The sequence below is a fragment of the Balaenoptera acutorostrata genome, chromosome 17 (assembly GCF_949987535.1).
Source record: "Balaenoptera acutorostrata chromosome 17, mBalAcu1.1, whole genome shotgun sequence".
In the NCBI taxonomy this organism is placed as follows: Eukaryota; Metazoa; Chordata; class Mammalia; order Artiodactyla; family Balaenopteridae; genus Balaenoptera; species Balaenoptera acutorostrata.
The window spans coordinates 60,199,603-60,216,478 of record NC_080080.1 but is presented as its reverse complement, the minus strand read 5'-3'; the positions used below and the strand labels follow the sequence as shown (position 1 = coordinate 60,216,478).

General features: G+C 35.8%; 1 protein-coding gene across 2 annotated transcripts in view; it reads left to right on the top strand.

Moving 5' to 3' along the window:
- The window catches only part of ZC2HC1A (zinc finger C2HC-type containing 1A), a 69,140-nt gene extending 52,589 nt beyond the window's left edge, over nt 1-16,551 (top strand). The window contains exons 8-10 of one of the 2 annotated variants that reach the window (XM_028167190.2): nt 881-997; nt 4,612-4,719; nt 13,307-16,551. In XM_028167190.2, coding sequence (XP_028022991.1) covers nt 881-997; nt 4,612-4,719; nt 13,307-13,472 — 391 coding nt within the window. In that variant the 3' untranslated portion in view covers nt 13,473-16,551. The remainder of the gene's footprint in view (nt 1-880; nt 998-4,611; nt 4,720-13,306) is intronic. The other variant, XM_007185088.3, reaches the window with a different exon arrangement.
- The last annotated feature ends 325 nt before the right edge of the window (nt 16,552-16,876 follow it).

The following is a 16,876-nucleotide window of genomic DNA, read 5'->3' as shown; positions in this document are numbered from 1 at the left end:
GCAGTGATGTGTCATTCAGTAGTCATTTAAGATAGTTCTAGTTTCCTAATTTAATTTTCCCTGCTCCCTACTATGAATGGATATTGGTTGGTGATAATATAATTTGGTTGATGTAAAACAATGAGTTCTTTGCAAACCTGTAGTTTTTCTGTTATTCACTAGCTGGAAATCCTTTATACTTCTGGTTAAAAAAAAATTAGTAAGCTTCAGATGGCACGGCCACTTAACATTTTTACATGTGATTTTTAGAATTGCCATCTACATTTTCATAGGATCATGTTTTACATTTCTCTGGATAAATTTTAGAAATAGTCATTCTTTGTTAGAAAGTCAGATAGGGATAAAGATAAAAATACATTATTTGATTCATTATTTTATATTTGGAATTTTTAAAGGTAGGGGAAATCATAAAATAAAATAATAAAGAAGAAGACAGAGAAAGGGTCTATGATTCAACAAAGGGGAAAATTAGATTATTTGTGAGCTCCACAAGAACAAACGTCAAATCTGTCTTTATTTACCAGACTAACAACTTTCAGTTCATCTCTGGCTTCACGAATTTTATTTGAAACAAATCCTTCTTAAGTTTTTTTTTATTGATTCCATTGCCCTGCTGTGTATAAGTATGGGATTTGTTAGGATGTTTATCAAAACTGGCAGGGTGGCCTGCATAGTCAGAATATTCATATCTAATAATGGACATTGTATGAACTGTCTGAGGATTCTTTTTTGACATTAGTCCTTACCCTGGCAGATAATTAAGAGCTTGGGGGTTGGATTTCTGATGAACCAGAATAATGTCTTAAAAAAATTTTTTTTTAATATAAAGAAACAAGCAGTAGCATTCTCCTTATGGGTACACCTTTATATATTTTAATAGTAAGATGGACAAGTTAGGCCCTCCACTTCGAACTGGAAGACATGTGCAAAGGTTGCATGACAGTGATACAAAATCAGACAGTGCCATCAAAAGACATGAGTTATTACCCATTTACAAGTAAGTATTTGTAACTCAGTTTGATTCATCATTTTCAGATATTTCCTTAAAGGCTTTATATAATGGAATACTGTAAATTTGTACATTCCTATACTTAAAATTTTGTTTATTTTAATCATTTTTAAGCCAATCCTCTTCTAGGATTTATCACACTTTGATTTTTGATGAACATTTCTATTGTCCTAAATCTGTTTTTAGAGCTTTCATTTTATTCCATTAAATTTTAATTTTTAGGGGGTTGAAATAGGAGTCACCTTCAATAATTGTCATTTTTATGAAGCTCTTTTTTAGGAGTAACATTTTTTAAAGAAGAATACGGGGAATATTACATCATATATAACATTGTTAGATTATCTTTTACTTAAGCAGATGATAAAAAAGCTGGAAAAAAAAGAAATCTTAGAAAACATTCAATCCAGGGATCCTCAGTCTTTTTGTTAGATGGTTACAAATTCCACGTAAAACAGGGAAAACGTTATGACACTGCCAAGCACACTCCCCTCTGTGTACTGGCCTAGCAGACTGAGGAGTGAGGCAAGAGTGACAGTGGCAGTCTTGGAGCTCTCCCGCACAGGCCTTCAAGGTTTACTAGTTTGGGCCCCCAAACCAAGTCTAGCCCTCTCATCTTAAAATGATGAACTTAGGGTCTCATAATTTAAACTACTTATTAACATTGAAAAATATGTTGTTAAGTAGAGTTTACTTAGTTGAATTTTAAACTAAGGCCCGCTACAACATTCTCTTAACACTAGATTATAATACATTTACCTAGATATACAATAAAGCAAAGATGGGAAAAGTCTTTGATACATTAGCAGCCATCATGTTTTATTTTTAAGTAGTTAGTGATAAATCCTAGAAGGAAGAATTTTCGCCCTGAGCCTTTTTCTTTGTACTCCAGCTCTCTGTACCCTCTGAAGCAGATCTCAAAGAAACAGTGATTAGCAGTGAGGTAGATTAAGTGCAGTTCCAAAATTAAACCTTCTTTTTTATTGCTTGAACTGCAGCAGGCAGACTATAGATACATAATATGGGTAGCACTTTTCAGACTCTAGCCAGGAAGAAAAATGTGTTGACCATGTGAGACTGGGGTAACATGTTTTAAGTACTGCTCAGAATGGTTCTAGTTCTCCAGTCTCTTAAGAATGGTTCTCAACATTCCGATTCTACTTCATAGATGTTAACTAAAAGTACACAATTGGCATTGAATAATGGCAGCTGTAGTTGATAACCTTATATTTTTCTGTAGTTGATAACCTTATATTTTTCTCTAATTTTTAAAATTTTCTAATTATTTGAATAACTCTTGATAATGAAGTTGTGTGTGTATATGCATGGGTTTGCATTATCTATATATCTCATGTACATATTATATGAAGGTGATAGGATTTCTAACAAGACTTTATTCTAGAGCCCCCCAAAAAAGAAATGTGTCCTTCCTGATTCTCTTATAAATCTTATTACTTGGAGGAATTGCCATCCTTTGGCAATGAATTTTCAGAGGTTGAGTTCCTAAAAAGGCATGTGATAGTTCTACAACATCCCTAGAGGGGCTGTATAAAAGTAGAGTAGAATACACCTCATGGATGGACTTGCATATTGAATATAAGATTTGTAATAAGACCCACCTAAATTCAAGTTCAAACACTCTGGCCATGTAATACCTTTGCACTTTACTTAATCTCTCTGAATATGAGTTTCTTCAACTTTAAAATGGGAATAATATCTTCTGAGATTTTTGTGAAGATTAAAGAAGCAAAGTATGTATAGTACCTGGTATCATATTTGGCATGTAATGGGCATTTGAAAAATAGTAGATGTTGTTATTTCCTGAATGTATTTTGGAGATAGCCCTTTAAAATTTTGGGAGACTCTCTCCAACTTTGCTGTATAAGTAGAAAAGGAAGAATTTCAGCCAGTTTGAGAACTTCCAATATAAAGGCATTTTTTTAAAGTATCCTACTTGATCATATAACACAACATTGCTTATCTCTGAAATGAAAAGATTTGACTAAATTGCTGAAGAGTGGGAGGGAACTAACACTTTATTGAACATCTTACCCCTGGTTCTGCAACATACTGACTGTGTATGTCACCTTGGGTAAATTACTCTTTGCCTCAGTTGCCTCCTTTGTAAGATAGAATTATTAATCCTTCCTACTTCATAGGATTATTATGAAGATTAAATAAGTTTTATATGAAGGCAATTAGAAATGTAGCTATACCAAACGTAGTAAGCACTGTTATATAAATGTTAATTTGTAGTAGCAATAGCCATAGTAGTAATAGTAGTATTACCATCATCACCATCAACTATGCTAAATGTTTATAAAAATTACAATTTATATATCTAACTTTCTGTAAGATAAGCGATGATGGTCATATTTTATAAATGAGGGAACTTGGAGAGGTTGCCACTACCACAGAGTTGTTCAGAAGCAGTTGGAGTTTGAATCCAGATTCATCTGAATTCCAAAGCCTATACTTTTACCATTATTACCTCATATAGTTTACAAGCTTTCTTTGATTCTGAAAGTTTCAGAAAGGGAATTCAGTTATGATCCAACCACAACTTCTTCTTTACTGGTAACAGGTAGCCCAGGCTGTATAGTTGGTGAAATTAAATCTTTATATTAACCCACTTATTTTAGTTGCTCTTTCCAACAGCAGACTTTTGTAAATAGAATATTATCCTTTTAAAATGGTTAGCTGATTTTTTTAACCACATCTCATATGCTTTTAACATTATTATTTAACAGTTATTCACAGGCACTTAACGAAACACATCTCTATTTTGAGGGAGCTATAGATTTCAACTTTAAAAAATTTGAAACCTTTTAGAATGATTAACTTATAAATTTCATCTAAAGAATATATACGTATGTCAAATGATTTTATGTACCATCAAGATAATGTTAGTAAATGCAGAATGCTTTGGTTTATCCTTAGCATTAAGGATTTCAGGTTTGAAATAATCATTTGGATTTTAATCTTTTGAATTTACCTCTCTACAGCTTCTAATTATTATTATTTTTTTGTTGGAGTATAATTGCTTTACAATGTTGTGTTAGTTTCTGCTGTACAATGAAGTGAATCAGCTATATGTATACCTATATCCCCTCCCTCTTGGACCTCCCTCCTACCACCCCCTCCAACACCCTCATCTAGGTCATCACAGAGCACCGAGCTGAACTCCCTGTGCTATACAGTAGGTTCCCACTAGCTATCTATTTTACACATGGTAGTGTATTTATGTCAAACCTCATCTCCCAATTCGTCCCACCCTCCCCTGCCCCGTGTCCACATGTCCATTCTCTACGTCTGCATTCCTGCCCTACATATAAGTTCATCTGTACCATTTTTCTGGATTCCACATATATGCGTTACTGTATGGTATTTGTTTTCTCTTTCTGGCTTACTTCACTCTGTATGACAGACTCTAGGTCCATCCACATCCTACAAAAGACCCAATTTCATTCCTTTTTATGGCTGAGTAATATTCCATTGTATATATGTACCTAATTATTTTTCTAATCATGTAAATAAGCAATTCGAGAAAGAAATGCTTACTATTCAGTAGGTTTTTCATTATGCCATCTCTTTCTCTCTTCTAGAGCTAACATCAAACCTCGAAATTCCACACCACCTAGTTTGGCTAGGAATCCTGCCTCAAGTATGCTTGCAAGCAAAAGAAAAACATATACTGAGAGCTACGTGGCCAGGTATGTTTAGCTCTGATAGTCTAATAACTAAAATAGAAATGAGTATATGCTGTTTTCCAAGGACCATATACAAAAATTTCTATCAGGCTATTTATAGAAAATCTAATTTTTCCTTTGCTATATGATTTAATTTGGCTTTTATGTTATACACTAAAGAAATAGTTTGGGCATAAATAATGTTTTCTTATACCTTATAGTTATAATTTTTATGGTAAATACTCAAGGATGTTTGTTCAGTTACACTGGATGCATTTGTTTTTTGTGTCTTAATTTTAACTGCAACATGCTTATTTTTACCTCCAGAAATTGAATAATAGACCCTTTACACCACTGCTATTATAATTTTCAGCAGCATTTTAATGCATTTAAATTCCCCTGCTGAGATTGTGATTATCTATGTACTTCCCTTTCTAATCTGTCACAGTATTTGTACAGCTCCGACATTCATTCTGTTTTTAAGCATATAATGAAATCATTTCAGTTATAAATATTTATTTTTTATATGTATCCCAATTTATTCCAGAAAGTTTTAAGGAAAGGTACAGAAGGCCATGATGTATAGTGAGATACAGCATTTTTTTTAAAGGAAGGAAGAATAGGAAAAGGAAAGACGAGAATTAAAAGATACAGTGGAAAAAGGAATGGGGTTAGTCCACAAAATGTGTGTCATGAGACCCTGTAGATGGACTAGCCCTGGGCCACAAAGTGGAGTTTGAACTTTGTTTTAGGAGCCAAAGTACAGGAGAGGATAGGAGTAGTTACATGATTCATGATGTCTAAAACAGAAAAATAAATCACTTTCTCTGTGAAAGTACAACTAGTTCTGAGGCCTCAGAAGTTCTCCTTTGATTTCTCATAAGGAGACACTGGATAACTTAATTGTTAACTTCTTAATTAACATCCCTACTGAATCCATACTAAATATGGCAGTGGATTTCATAGGGTGTTTTTTTTAAGATGCCCTCAATGCAGGCCTGTAACATGACATCCTGTGATTCACCAAAACCAGTTGTGATGTGGGTGTGTTATGTGTAACTGTATATATTGTCTGCTTTTGTTGTAAGTATGTAACATGTACATAGTCATTATTCAGATTTAATCCGGGGATAGATTTTCAAGTATCTAAGATGCTAGCTCTCCATCCTGGTTGCCCATTAAAAAGAAGCATCTGTGGAGCTTTCTGAAAATGAACACATCAGGGTCCCTCCCTGAGATTTTGATTTCTTTAATTTGGAGAGTGGGATCTGGGCATCTGCCATTTGGAAAGTTCTAAGAGTGATGCCTATGCATAAGATGAGGACCGTAGAGGAATTGATGAATTGCTGTCTTTTCAGCTAGATTCTTTAATAAATATTGTTTGTCTCACCTGAGGTTTTAATACATGTTAAATATCAAAGAAGTGAACTTATGTTTCTTAGAGTCCTGGAGTGTGGTTGTACTATGTTGTTGTATATGTGTGGAACCATGTGTTTTGAATCAATGCTGAGTATAAGATTAACGTTCTTATAAAATGGAAAACTTAATAAATACATATGCTTGAATAAAAGGATCATTTTATCTTTCCAAAGAGGTGGACAAAAGAACTGTCAACAGGCAGGAGCAAAAATCACATTAAAAAATGTTTGGCTTATTCTTGTTTTTACTTTTTAAAGCTTTATATGTGATAGGAAGGCCTGAGCCTTACTCACTTGACTTATACTCTACCCCCGTCCCAGACAGAAATAATTATAACCATAACAGAAAGAGAGTTCTCAGAGATTTACTTTTCTGGCAGTGTGATAGACTACATTTCCAGGACAACCCCTCCCACCCAAAACACCTAGAAATGCTGGATAAAAAAGAAAAAGTATCTTTCTGAATGTATAGCTTAGCTCTCAGAAAAGTAAGGGAAACTTATACAGAACAAAAATATAAAGGAAGCTAGAGGTCAAATTATAAATTAACTGTGACACTGCAGCTACATTTGAGGTTTTCAGTGATCTTCACTATGTAGAGACTTGGGTTTTAAGGTCATTGTGGGAGAGAGGAGTTGACTTCTTGGACTTGTACAAAATGGAGTGTTAAAAACAACTTTTCCTTACCCTTCCTGCCGTGCCTCTTGCTCTAAGCCAAGACTCCTGAAAGTTTCAGTAAGGAGTCTTCTTAGACTCAGCCAGAGATACTTACATGACAGTATATTACATTTGTCACTGGAATTGTTTACAGAAATATAGGATAATAACGTGGCAGTGTCAGGTGTTTCTCTTTCATGGGAGCCCTTGCAGCGGTCCTAGAGCTCGTCTTCCTTGGCTGTCTAGCTGACAGCTTAGGTGTGAGAGAATAAGTTCTCATAGGTGGGTGTAGGGACAGTTTAATGAGAAATCCTTTGTCCCCAAAGGGAACCAGTATCTCATATAACAGTTGCATAGGCATAGCTTCCAGGTTATCCTGAGGGAGATATCCAGTTTCAGTGGACTGCTTATAAGCACCGTTGCCTAGAAACACAGCTGGCATTTCACCTATGTTGGGTTTTCATTAAACAGAGCTAGGAAGTTATCCCAAGGTCAAATATGTCCACAGAAAAGGAGAAAGAGTGTGTTAACCCTTCTCTCACAGTATTCAAAGGGTTATCTCTCAGTGAAAGGATGGACTAGGAAAAAAAAAATTTTTTTACCACCCAGGAATAAGAGACTCCAAGGAAACTTGTCTCTCTCAGCCATGGCTCAGAGGGATGTGAGAATTCCCACCGATAATTCATAACTATAGGCGCACCTTCCCATGAGTTTAAGGTTTGAAAGCACAACATCTGCATATTCTAAGAAATTCTTAACTGAAAAAATAACTTAGATACTCTTGGTTTAAGAGCTTCCTCGGAGCTTGTAAAAGCAAAAGCAAAAAGAATCATCTCTGGTGTGAAATGCTGTTAACCCAGGCCTCCTGATTCTCACAGGTAAACAAACATGAGCTTGCAATTCTGAATTACAGAACACACATGGAAATTTCAAACTGTACAAGGAAACAAGGAATCAGTCATGAATGAGAGCAAAAAAACGAACACATGTGCCCATGACTTATGATACTGAAATCATCATAATTATGACTTATAAAATAAGTCAGTTTGAAGTATATAAGGAAATAAGGCAGGGAATTGAAGTCATTGACAGTGACAATATACTATCAAAAAAAGATTAGAGCATCTTTACAAAAGAACCAAACAACTCAATATAAGGGAAAAAACCCCTCAAAAGATGGTGTTTAAATTGTAGATTAGACTCAGCTGAAGAAGAGAGGAGTGAACTAGAGGAAAGATTCAAAGACATTATCTAGAGTGTAGTCCTAAGAGAGAAGGAAGGCATGAGAGAGATTTAAAAATCATAGGTGGTAAAATAAGGTCTAAGATTTGTTGAGTCAGAGGTCAAAAGAAGAAACTAGAGTGAGTGAGAGGCAACATTTAATAGTTTATACCTGAAAATAATCCAGAATTAATGAAAAACATGAGTTTTCATAACCAAAGAACAACAATCCCAAGCAGGACAAATAAAATGAAAACAACATGTAGATGCATTGTAATGAAACTTGGGAAGACAGACCATGAGAAGGTCTTAAAAGCAGCCACAGGGAAAAGACGTTACTTAGACAATGTGAGGATCACCCAGCTAGTACAGAGCTCACTTGCAACACTTGGAGCCAAAAGACAGTGGAATCGATGGACACATTCAGGGTGCTGAGGGAAAATAACTGTGGACCTTTGATTGTTCACCGACTGAACCAGTGGTTCTCGAGCTTTAATGTGCATCAGAATCCCCTGGAGCACGAATTTCAACACAGCTCGTTGTCCCCACCTGAGGATTTCAGATTCAGTGGGTCTGGAGTGGGGCACAGGTTTGCATTTATAGCAAATTCTCACGTGATGCTGATGCTGCCAGATTAAGGACATCACTTTGTGAACCACTGAGCTATACTGTCAGTCCAAGAATGAAAATGAAATAAAGCTATTTTCAGACAAAAAATACTGAGAAAATTTACCAGCTATAGACCGTGACTAAAAGAACATTCAAAGCCAGTACCTTGGGAAAGAGTAAAGTGTCCAGAAGAGGAGGAATTTTGCAAGGCGAACTGGTGAAGAAATCACTAATTAAGTAAATCTAAACTAATAGTGAGTACATGAAATAATAAAGATAAAACAGAAATTAATGAAATAAAAAGATTATAATGGAGAGCATTAAGGAAAAAAACTGGTGGTCAAATAGGAGCTTCCTCCCAGAAGGTGCTCAGCAACTGCTAGAGATCCTGATTAGACCAGTAGATCCGAATCTTGGCTTCTGTATCTTTGCTGGCAGGAGGTAGAGAGGGAGCTTCAGGATTCTGTGTGGTACTTCACCTTTAATTAATTCAAATTCTCATCAGCCTGCTGTCATCAGGTTGAATTTTGTCAGGCCCTTTGTTCTAATTTACTTTGTTGTCACAATATGCTCCAAACTCTTTCATTCTTCATCCCCTCTACTGCAATCCTAATGGCTCTGACCAATCTCTGCCACCCTGTACCATGTCCTCTTTGCTTTATTGCTTTCTAGCTGACATGCTATATATGTTATTTATGTTGTTTCTTGTCTTCTCCATAAAACTAAGCTCCCTAGGCACAGGGGTTTTTATCTGTTTTGTTACTGCTCTTAACTCTAGGATCAAGAGGAGTACTTTACATAAACTAGGCTCCCAGTAAATATTTTTAAATGAATAAGTGAATGAATAATACATGATGAAGACCCATAAAACAAGAAAGTTGGTTGATTTAAAATGATAAATCAAACTTCTCAAGATGGATCAACAAAAAAGGAGAGACGGTACAAATAATATGCAGAATGAAAAGAGAAATGCAACCACAGATGCAGCAGAGATTTAAAATTATAAGAACAACTTTTTGCCAGTAACTTGAAACAGATAAAATGCACAATTTCCTAGAAAAATATAACTTTTGAAAACTGATTTCAAATGAACTAGAAACTATAATCATTAGAGAAATTGGATCAGTAATTAAACTATGCTTGCTTCCTCACTACACGAGTGCACGTACACACAAATACGGTATACACACACACACACACACACACACACATACAAAATGGGCTCATGATAGTTTTATATGGTAAGTTCTACCAAACTTTTCCAGGGGAGTGAGGTGAAAAACATTCTTCAACTTCTTTTCAAAGGTTAGTGAAACCTTGATATCCAGACTAATGAGAGAATGCAAAATTATGATCAAGCTTACTTATAAACTTGAAAATACATATAAAAATCTCCAAGAAATTTATCAAACCCAAGCCACAGATGTGAAATTCATGACACTGTAGATTCATCACAGAAAATGATTGATTTAACATTAGAAAGTCTATTAATATAATTTTTCACATCAACAGATGAAAGGATTAAAAAATATTCATCAAATAATAATATATGATTTACCACCTATTTGTTTTTGTTTTTTTTTTGTGATGTAAGTTAACTTTAATATACAATCATTAGAAGGAAAGGAATAAGAATATTAGAGAAACGTAACATGGTATATATCACTGAATTGGGCCGACACCTACTTCCAGATCCAAACAGCAGCTGGGAAGTCCCAAGTAACAGCAATCTGGAGCCCCAGTTGGAAAGGGTCCCGGGTGGTGCATCCACCCCATGGGTGAGATTGGAGTTCTGGGGGCTTCCGTTTACAATTCCAGGCTGCAAACTGATACTATCAGTTGGCCCGCAAAAATGCAGCTCTGGTACTATTGTAACAATGTTGGTTTCACCATGTGAGTCACAAGATTTTCTATACCCCAGCGGGGGGAACTGGCCAGGTCCCCAGGGCTCAAGAAATTCCAAGACCCACTCCCTTTCTTATCGTAAGCGCCGCCCGCTTGACTTGCTAGCAGCAGTTGTTAGGTGTGCCAGCAGGCAGGCTGTCCAGCAGGCTCACAAGTCAGTCAGAGGCCTGCTTCTGCCTCTGAAGCCTGAACAAGACTATTTTACTAGTTTTCCCAACATCTCTGCAACATAAGTGATTTGGGGGGCAGGTCTTCTGCATCAGAGCCTCAGCAGAGACCTACTGTAATTATCTGTGCTATTTTCTCCAACATTTTGTTGTCGCTGCCATTTCTAGACCTCATTTTACTATGAAGGCCTTCACAAGCTGACTTCAATTTAACTTTCCAACCAGAAATCCTACCATTTACTCTCAGAGACTCAAAGTTACAACCACACAGAGCAACTGCGATATTCTCTGAATATGGCAACACTTTTCCTGTTGCATGCATTTTTGCAGACAGGTTACCAGCTTGACCAGCCTTGACTGCTCTTTCTCAGAATCTGCCTGCCAATGCAGGGGACATGGGTTAGATCCCTGCTCTGGGAAGATCCCACATGCCGCGGAGCAACCAAGCCCGTGCGCCACAACCACCGAAGCCCGTGCACCTACAGCCCGTGCTCCGCAACAAGAGAAGCCACCACAATGAGAAGCCCACACACCGCAACGAAGAACAGCCCCTGCTCACCGCAACTAGAGAAAGTCAGTTTGGAGCAACGAAGACCCAATGCAGTCAAAACTAAACAGGGCTTCCCTGGTGGCGCAGTGGTTGAGAATCTGCCTGCTAATGCAGGGGACACGGGTTCGAGCCCTGGTCTGGGAAGATCCCACATGCCACGGAGCAGCTGGGCCCGTGAGCCACAACTACTGAGCCTGCGCGTCTGGAGCCTGTGCCCCGCAACGGGAGGGGCCGCGATAGTGAAAGGCCCGCGCACCGCGATGAAGAGCGGTCCCCGCACCGCGATGAAGAGTGGCCCCCACTTGCCGTAACCAGAGAAAGCCCTCGCACGAACCGAAGACCCAACACAGCCAAAAATAAATAAATAAATAAATAAAGTAGCTATAAAAAAAAATTTAAAAAAAAAAAAAAACTAAACAAATTAAAAAAAAAAAAAAATCTCAAACTCTTCCTCCTACATGACTCAGCATAAGCATCTTCTTTTTATTTTTTAGCAGGCTGAACAGACTAAGACAGATGTATTATTTGATCTTATGGCCTGAGAATACACGAGAAGGCTTTCTCTTCTCTTTTTAGCTTTATGTAACATATCTGCTTTAATTTTTTTATATTAGTTTCAGGTGTACAACATAGTGACTCGATATTTTAATAGATTACTCCATTTAAAGTTATTATAAAATATCGACTATATTCCTTGTGCCATACAATATATACTTGTAGCTTATTTATTTTATGCATGGTAGTTTGTACCTCTTAATCCTCCATCCCTATCTTGCCCCTCTCCCCTTCCCTCTTCCCACTGGTAACCACTAGTTTGTTCTCTATATCTGTTAAGCCTGTACTGTTTTGTTATATTCATTTGTTTCATACTTTAGATTCCACATATAAGTAATAACACAGAGTACTTCTCATTCTCTATTTCACTAAGCATAATACCCTCCAGGTCCAAACATGTTGTTGCAAATGGCAAAATTTCATTCATTTTTATGGCTGAGTAATATTCCATTGTATATATATCACATCTTCTTTATCCATTCATCTGTCAGTAGACACTTAGGTTACTTCCATGTGCTGGCTATTGTAAATAGAGCTGCAGTGAACATTGTACCACCTATTTTTGATTTTTAAAAAAAAAGCTCTTAGAAAATTGGGAATAGAAGGGAATGTCATTAAATTGACAAGAACGCTAGATTTACTAGAACCCTACATCACTCTTCATATTTAGTGGTGGCATGTAAGAAGCATTTTCTATAAAAGCAGAAATAACACAAGAATGTTGGCTATAATTTCTATTTTAATCTAGCTAGTGTAGTAAAAAAAAATTAAAATTACAAGACATGGAAATAAGGACACAAAACTGTTACATTTACATATATATTATGGTTATATATAGAATACCCAAAAAAAGACAATGAATAAATAATAATGAAGTCTTTTATAAATTTGCTGGTTTTGTTATCATTATATTGAAAGTTATTGCAGTCTGTTTATCAGCAACAAACAGAAAGTGCAGTCTTTAGAAATACACACACACACACACACACACACACACACACACACACTCAAGGTATTTAGGAATCAATTTAAAAACCAAGCAAGAAGTTTAATTTTGATGGAGAAAATTACAAAACTTCAAAGATGTTAAAACCTAAGTAGAAATATACCTTCTTTATAAAATAGAAAATTCAATATTATAAAGCTATCTCTTCTCTCCTAAATCAGTGTATAAATTCTGTGCAATTTTCAAACAAAGTTTGTGAATCCTGACATGTTCTTTTCATATGAAAGAACAAAAGCCTAACATTAGCCAGGACAAGTTAAAGAATAATGCATGAATGATTTATGAAGCTATAGTAATTAGTGTGATACTGATTCAAGGGTAGACAGATAGAACAATGGATCATGATGTAGTGGTTAGAAAAAGACCCCATGGATTTTGTTTAATCTGAACTAGAAGAATATTAACAATGAGATTAAGCAAGCTTTTAGTTACACTTAATATTATGTTCTGTTTCCCAAAGCTTACAGATTGAAAACTACTGACATGAACTTTGTGTTTCTACTTTCTTTCTGTACCTCTCCAGGCCAGATGGAGACTATGTCTCTTCACTTAATGGCGGAAACATTAAAGGCATTGAAGGAAATTCAGTGGTACACTTACCAAAATTCTGCCATGAGTGTGGGACTAAATACCCTGTAGAATGGGCAAAGTTCTGCTGTGAATGTGGCGTTCGAAGAATGGTTCTGTGAACAGAATACAAAAAGAAAAAGAGCTAAGTCCAGAATTTTATGACTGTTGCTGCTTGGACATCTAGAGCACTTCCTCTAGTGATTTTGTGCTAAAATCATTCATAATACTTTTTTCAACAGTTTTTGGAGCATAATCCTTTGGCTGTGTAATGTGTGTGTGTATATATGTGTGTGTACATATACTGTATATAATAAATACCTGACAACCTAAACTGTGCCACACAAGGAGATATTCACTTAACAGTCAGAAAATAATTTCAAGTGGAATCATTAACTTAGGTATTACTTTTCTGTTGTTTTTAAAGCACATTAAGCATACCTCCACAAACTCTCAAACACTAGTGCTTAGCCCTTTAAGCTTTAGGATGATCATTACTTTGAGCAAAAAATCAGAATAAACATTTTTATTATTGATGCCTATTTTCAGATAGTATCATTTAGGATGGGATGCTTGGAATTTTGGAACTGAAGAGAATATTTTTAGTTACAGTTAGTTAGGTGAGGTCATTTTCCTGTAGAGCTCTTTAACAATTAATTTTATAAATATTTTTTAAAAAGAGAGGGGAAAAAAACCCCTATGGTCTCTGTTGCCCTTTACTTGGTGTATTATTGATTATATAATTTAGAGATCTTTACTCAGTTCTTTAAAATGTAATTATGCAATTTTTGTTTTCAGAGACACAAGGCTGAAAATACAGATGTATCTTATTCTAGGTATAGCTGAATGATTTTTTTTTTTTTTTTTTTTTTTTTTTTTAATTTATGGCTGTGTTGGGTCTTCATTTCTGTGCGAGGGCTTTCTCTAGTTGTGGCAAGCGGGGGCCACTCTTCATCGCGGTGCGCGGGCCTCTCACTATCGCAGCCTCTCTTGTTGCGGAGTACAGGCTCCAGACGCGCAGGCTCAGTAATTGTGGCTCACGGGCTTAGTTGCTCCGCGGCATGTGGGATCTTCCCAGACCAGGGCTCGAACCCGTGTCCCCTGAATTGGCAGGCAGATTCTCAACCACTGCGCCACCAGGGAAGCCCTAGCTGAATGATTTTTTAACTCAGTATGTATTAGTTGAACATATATTCTTTCTACTGCTAATTGTCTTCAAATTTCACTTTTTTTCTTTCTTTTCCATAAACTCATGTCTGAACAGTAGTTTTAATTTGCTACTTCATTTTTGCAAAGTTTGCATATTAATTATTTAGTAGAAGATGCAAAAAATTCCTTGCAAAATCTTGCATTTATATCTATGTACTTGATTTAGAAGAAATCGTATTAATGGATTTTAAAACAAACCATCTCACCTAATAGACAGTAACTTCAATAATTAATCATTAGTGCAGGGCATGCAGGTTTAAACGGATTTGAATTTTAGTCACTTGAAGTGTAGTTATATGTAGTTATGGGTAGGTTAAGAGAACATCTAATTTTTCCTACTCATATTTCCTTTCTAGTGTTTAGCACTGAATCACCATTCACATCACAATAAAAAGCCACTGAAAATGCATTGCTTTAATGGATAGCTGATTTATTATGTAATTAAACATTCACAAAAATGTAATTATACTTCCTCTTTAACTTTGACTAAAATACCGCTTTTAATCATTGTCACTTTCAGTGTAACATAGTATTTAGTAGTAGACATCTTTGATTGCTTGTGCAGCCATATTCAGTAATTCAGTAGTAGTTTGTCGAATCAAACCTAACAGAGCCTTGATCTTATTATAAAGGTACAAGCAGATCTTTTATAGGCAATTTCTAACTTCTTATTTATGATTCTGTTCAATTGTAAGGATCAGTGTAGAAATTTGTGGCTTATAACTTTCTCTGAAATTTATTTATACATATACTTTATAATTTTATTCATTAGTTTTTTTGTTTTGGGGTTTTTTTTTTTTTTTTTTAATTTTATAGCTACTTTATTTATTTATTTCTTTATTTTTGGCTGTGCTGGGTCTTCGGTTCGTGCGAGGGCCCTCTCCAGTTACGGCAAGTGGGGGCCACTCCTCATCGCGGTGCAGGGACCGCTCCCCATCGCGGTGCGCGGGCCCCCCACCATCGCGGCCCCTCCCGTTGCGGGGCACAGGCTCCAGACGCGCAGGCTCAGCAGCTGTGGCCCACGGGCCCAGCTAGTCCGCGGCACGTGGGATCCTCCCAGACCAGGGCTCGAACCCATGTCCCCTGCACCAGCAGGCAGACCCTCAACCACTGCGCCACCAGGGAAGCCCTGGGGTTTTTTGTTTTTTGTTTTTTTCATTTGGGCAGGGGATAACTTAGTAGTAATGGGAATTATTTACCTTATTGTTTCTTTCTATTAATTTTTTTTTCTGGTTGCCTTTATTCAATCATACTGGTCAAAAGGAAGGGTCAAAAGTCAAAAAAATTTATTGCAGCTTATTCCATCAACTAGAATAAGCTGTAATAAATTTAGAATAATGTACATATTAGGATTCCATTTCAATAGTTTGTTCTTCTAATTATTATAAATCATATGAAGAAGAACTTCAAATTCTTGTCTTGATCTAGAATTGAGCACTGTCTTCTTTCAAATATATTTTTAAACATCACATTTTTTGTCTGCCCAAGGAAGGGATAGGTGAATGAGCTTAAAGTGGCACATGTTTGTTTCTCACTGAATTTTACTGTGGCAAGTAAATGTTGTAATGTACTACATGGAAATGGGTTGGTAAGACATCATCTAATTCCAGAACCCAGAGATTATTATAAACAGTAAGTAGGTGAAATATATTTATGAAATGAAACATGATGCAATGTATTTAAATGCATTTTTATATTACTTGCATATATTATTCTCATGTTGATTTGTTGTGCAATAGTTCACTTTTTAAGAAATTTTCCTTGATCTATGCATCATTTATTTTTTATTTATTTTCACAAGTATTTTCCATTGTGGTAGGATAAAAAGATGATTGTAAGCATAAATTAAAAATGTAAAAATTGCTTATGTAATATTCTGAAAGTTATTAGCTTAGAAAAGTAAGATTATTATGGCTGCTGTTGTCTCTTGTTCACTGTTTTTTAATTACAAATAATGTCTTCATTTTTGAATCTATTCAATAAAGACATGAAGCAAAAAAATGCCAGTTGGTATTCATTGATGTCTTATCTTTTATCCAGAAACAGGTAGAAAGATAAGAATGTACTGAAATATAAAGAAAATGTTCGAAGTCAGAATATAGACTTTTTAATGAGAAAAGAGTTTTCACTGGCAGGTTTTTTGTGCTGTCAGCTTTTAAAGGAATTATTACCATTTTATTGAATTGAAGTGTTTTATAACTTCAAAGCATTATAAATGTGTTTCTTCACAAGATTTTTAAGGCATAGAAACATTCTCTTCATAGCCAATAAAATTTAGCAGTTGAAAACATTAGGGAAATCAAGGTTGATAGGAAAC